General features: G+C 31.3%; 1 protein-coding gene across 1 annotated transcript in view; it reads right to left on the bottom strand.

Annotated features, from left to right (window-relative positions):
• Nucleotides 1-4,468: 4,468 nt before the first annotated feature.
• Nucleotides 4,469-5,559, bottom strand: part of LOC107478777 (glycine-rich RNA-binding protein 3, mitochondrial-like) — a 2,175-nt gene continuing 1,084 nt past the window's right edge. The window contains exons 2-5 of the mRNA XM_052256137.1: nucleotides 5,409-5,499; nucleotides 4,950-5,018; nucleotides 4,737-4,843; nucleotides 4,469-4,495 (exon numbers count right to left, since the gene is read on the bottom strand). Coding sequence (XP_052112097.1) covers nucleotides 4,469-4,495; nucleotides 4,737-4,843; nucleotides 4,950-5,018; nucleotides 5,409-5,499 — 294 coding nt within the window. The remainder of the gene's footprint in view (nucleotides 4,496-4,736; nucleotides 4,844-4,949; nucleotides 5,019-5,408; nucleotides 5,500-5,559) is intronic.

Here is a 5,559-nt window from a genome sequence, read left to right as displayed (position 1 = left end):
AATCGACTCTCTCAGCCTCTCTTCTATCCATCATTATTGTGCCAGATTGAACTACTTTTCACCCATTTCTTGTATTGCATTAAATCACCCATTAGCATTCTATATATTGTGGTTTGAAATTTCCGCGAACGTGTGCCCAGCTGAGCATGCAAGTTGCCTAATGATTAATGAACTTAACATTTTATTTCTCGAGTTAATACTCAAAATAGCCCTTAAATTTACTGAAAGGTATTTATAAATTTAATTAATTAATATTTTAATATTATTATTAATATTAATAAATGGTTATTAATCGTTTAGTATCATTTAGTTGAAAAAATACAATTTTTTAAAAATTATGTATGTTTAAAATATTGTATTTATTGGTTAAAGGGACACAACTCTTTAAAAGTTGTATATATTTAAAACATTATATTTATTGGCAATAGAAAAGATACAACTATTTATATACGTAATTAATCATAATTGCTACGTGCAATATGTATAAATAAGTCATTGTTCACCATTTCATAAAAACAAATACTAAATGTACATTTTAATCAACTATTAAGAGAGTTGAGAATTTTTTACTATTGCTAATTAAGAAATTTTTAGGTTTCATTGTATTCGAAGAGAGTATTGTCATCAATCCTATAGCAACTAAGTGTGGGGACAAATATCTCTCTAAAGAAAACGATATAATCGTGCCTTGAAATCACTACACAAATATAAGATTTTGTCATCTTACCATCTTCATATACCCAACAATTTTAGAGAGATATTTCTTGAAGATGGCACAAGATTAAAACACTACGTTCAAGGTTATGAATCAAGAGTTTGTCAAATTAGATCGCTTTGATGGAACGAACTTCAACCGTTGAAAAGACAAAATGATGTTTCTTCTTTCAGTTCTCAATCTTGCATATGTGATTAAATCAAAGATGACTACACCAATTGTCAATGCTGCTGAAAATTTCACACTGGAAGAGGAAGAAAAGATTGTTCATTTGAAGAAGAAACGTGATGCATATACTATTGCATGTCAAGGTCATATGTTAATTCAATCACCATTGGAGATTTGGAAATCTTTGGAAGAAAAGTACAATACTAAATGACAAGGAACAGATAAGTTTATTATGATGAAATATTTTGAATTTATTATAAATGATACTATGACTGTCATGGATCAAAATTTATGAATTACAAATCCTTATAAGTAGACTTCGTGATCTACAAGTGTTGATCCCTGAATCACTACAAGATGAAGAATATTTTTTTAATGAATTTGATAACTTTTGTGAATTACATTGTAACAACCACCCATTCTAGAAACAAAAATTAAATTCGAAATTCGAAAGTCAGTTGGGAGTTGGGCTTAGAATTTTGAATTTATGGATAGGAATCTAGTAACCGCCTTCCGTTTGAATTTAAAATTATCCCAACCACCCTATCACCAAATGTATATAAATAGGGGTGCACCTATAGGTAGAAAATCACTTCTCTCAAGCACTAATCCTCTCCCTTCTCTCTCTACAAAAATATATTCTGTGTGCAAACACAAGGAACACAAGAGGCAAGCTCATAGGCAACAAGGAAGCGTTAGAAAAAGTGTAGGAAATTATGTTTTTTTAAATGCTTGGCATGTGTTATGTTCCATTTTTTATTATTACTTTCTTCCATTCACGAATGTTATCATGACATTAATTTTCTTTCACTCATCTTTCATTCATGTTGAGCATGTCTCTCCACCATGTCATTCACGTCTTCTTGAATCATTATTATATGTCTCCTTATGATGTTCATTCAATTATTTACTATACCTATTTTTGTGCTCTTTCATATAATTATGTTGTTAATATTCCCTTTAGGTCGAGAGTACGTGCCCTCTTATAATGCTTATTCAATATCCTATATTATTATATTAATATTCCCTTAGGGTCGAGAATACATGCCTTCTTATGTCTTGCTCAACATATAGGCAAATGTGTGATCTCTTACATGGTTATATTATTATTTATAATATTTTAATCCAATTATTTAATATGCCATATTCTATTATATGCATATGTGTGATCTCTTACATTATTATATTACTATTTATATTATTTTATTCAAATATTTTATGTGCATGTCATTATGTTATTATTACTCCTTTAAAGTCAAGAATACATGCTTTCTTAAGTATTTTATTCAAAAATTTAATATACCCTATTCTATTATGTGCATCTATGTGTCCTGTTATATTATTATGTCATTACTACTCCTTTAAAACCAAGAGTACATGCTTTCTTAAATATTTTATTCAAACATCTAATATACCCTATTCTACTATGTGCATATCATTATGTCATTATTACTCCTTTAAAGCTAAGAGTACATGCTTTCTTAAATATTTTATTCAAACATCTAATCACTACAAAAAAAGGCCTATGGTCACGGTTCCGTGACCTATTCTCTCGTGGCCATAGGTCTATGGTCACGGTTTTTTTATCTATGGTCACGGTTTCAAATTTCAAAATCTGACACTTTAGGCCACGTTTTTTTACCGTGACCATAGGTTAATCTATGGTCACGGTAAAAAACCGTGACCATAGCTTTATCTATGGTCACGGTTTTCACCGTGACCATAGCTTCTATGGTCACCCCACTTTAAAACCGTGACCATAGAAAAGGCTATGGTCATGGTTTTCACCGTGGCCATAGCCTCTATGGTCACCCTTCCTTAAAACCGTAACCATAGCCCTATCTATAATCACGGTTTTCACCGTGGCCATAGACTCTATGATCACCCCACCTAAAACCGTGACCATAGCCCTATCTATGGTCACGGTTTTGACCGTGGCCATAGCCTCTATGGTCACCCCTCCTTAAAACAGTGACCATAACCCTATCTACCGTGACCATAGACTCTATGGTCACCCTCCTTAAAACCGTGACCATAGTCTATCTATGGTTAGGGTTTTTTACTGTGACCATAGACTCTATGGTCACCCATCCTTAAAACCGTGACTATAGCCTGTTGTTGTTTATGAGATTCAATTTCTTTAAATTATAATCACATCCCAAAATGATAATAATCACAAAATAAATCTAAAAATAAGAAATTCAAGAAATCTAAATCATAAAAATTTCATTATAAGATAGATATGTTTAATTTTTAGTCTAAACAACACAAATCAAAATATAGTGGAATTTTTCCAATTACTTGTAATACCTCAAAAAGTACATAACACATCAAAATATTACATTTACATAACTAATGTCATTGTAAGACCCATCCCATATGATATTTGTATGGAACATATTTTCTTCATCACATTATGTCTTCCTGCACGTAAAAGAAATATATAGACAGTTGTTATAATAACCAACAATTAAGTTCTCAAAAAAATACCATGTGACAAGTAATTGAGACATCCTGAGTAAAAAACAAAGATACAACACGATATGCAAAAATTTCTGCAAGAGAGAGAGAGATAGAAAGAACAGCATTAGAGTCGGCTGACAGTGTTCTTAAGATGGATCAATAGCACAATAAGAAGCTATAAGAGTTAAAAAATGGATGTTACTGGAAACATATCAATTTATCTATCTACTTTTTACTGAAATTTTCTCCTCATAGATTAATCAGAAGAATTCACTTCAGCCATATATAAAACTTTTTAGCATTAAAAAAATAATATTATAGAGTATATTGACCCTATTATGACCAACTAAAAAATCTCTTAGAAAAATAACATGGAACAAGTGTCTACTGTCTACATGTAAAACAATCATAAGCTTAGAAACAATTATAAAAAAAAATCAAATACAATCACAAGCTTAGAAACAATTATTAAAAAAAATAAAATACAACAAATCCATAAAGGATAGATTCAAAAGAGTTTCATCAGTAATAAAAAACACAGATATGAAAATCTAAAATTGACTTTCTAATATCAGATTTTAAATTTAAACTAAAGACTAGAAAAATAACTCATATATGGAGTACTCTCTTATGTTACCACTGTGAAAGTGATCAAGACAAATTTCAGGCTCAACAAGATCAAATACCATTATTGATTACTCTTTAATTTAGAGTTTTCTAAATAATTCTCGATTCTTTGTTGTTATCATGCTATTGAATAAAGAATTTGTTGTTGATTAAGGTTAACTTAAAACTTCTTATGGTACATAAGTTAATATTATAATATTGAATCATCAGAAAACAACACACAAATAAATTATTATGAGTAATGACATCCACTTCAATACTTAACCTTGGTCTTTATCGGATTAAGCTAATGAACAAGGTTCCTTTGTTTACATTGAAAACCCATATAAACATTGCAATAAGGAAAAATCACTACAGTTGATAAACTAATCACAATAACAGTTAAGAAAATTCACCAAGATGGTACACTAATTAAATAATTCATACATTAGTCTATTCACCGAGTAAAACCCCCAATTGGTTTAGAAACGTTTTCTGAGTGGCGACTTTAGTCTTTCATTGTTGTTTTTCAACCATTATTCCCTAAATTTCAAATTATTATAAAGATTAGCAATTAAACATGCAAAAGAGAAATTTTAGTCCTCAATCAAATTTTACAAAATAGTACTCATCTGTCTCAATTTTACCTACATATAATTACACAAAATTTGCTTGATAAGTATAGCATCCATACTTCAACAGATTTAAACATGAAACTATGTAGCTCCAGAAATGTATCAATTGACATGATTACTAACACCATAGAAGCAGCAAATCTGTATACCTGCCCATCTAAGGCCTGAATGGCACTTGACGCCTCCTCAACCGAACTGTAAGTAATAAACCCAAATCCTCTGGATCTGCCAAAATCACGGTACACAATTATCCTTGCTACAAAAATCACAAGATAAAACAACAATTAACATTGAATCACTAACTTGAAACTAATCCCAAACCAACAAAAAAAAAATAGCAATAAGAGAATCCAACTATTTACCATCAACAACATCACCATATTTTCCAAAAACCTCCCTGAAACTTTGCTCATTAGTAGAATACGAAACACCTGCAACGGATAAACACACCATGCTCATCACTGAAGCTATATTATGTAAATCACATTACTCAAAAAATGCAACATTGAATCCATCCCACATAAACCAGAGTAACAAATTCATGAAACCATGAATCAGTACAAAATGTTTTCCATTTAACCTAACACTCATCTTATTCTTTACCCAAACAAGCACACATATTTCACAGAAACCGTTAATTAACCTCCACCTAACAAAATATGAAAAATTAGACCATTCTAACCTAAATTTCGTCTGATTTTGGTTCAGGCATAAAAAAGTGTTCTTATATATTAAGATCACCAATTCACCACAAAATAATCATAAATAAATAGCAAAAGGAATCAACAGAAGAGAGAAAAAGAAAAGAAAGATTAACTCACGTTCCTTTCCTTGCTGTGGTGGATTCTCTTGTGCTGTGGTGGTAACGACGGCAGCGGCTTCCCCTGGCGGCGGCTCAGACGGCAGCAGCAGCTGCAGCAAAGCTTCAACAGTGGCGGTGAAGGCAGTGGAGGTGGTGGTAGACACCAGCTC

This window comes from Arachis duranensis, unplaced genomic scaffold (assembly GCF_000817695.3).
Source record: "Arachis duranensis cultivar V14167 unplaced genomic scaffold, aradu.V14167.gnm2.J7QH unplaced_Scaffold_165934, whole genome shotgun sequence".
Lineage (NCBI taxonomy): Eukaryota > Viridiplantae > Streptophyta > Magnoliopsida > Fabales > Fabaceae > Arachis > Arachis duranensis.
The sequence above is the reverse complement of the archived record's forward strand: the minus strand, read 5'-3'. Positions and strand labels throughout refer to the sequence as shown.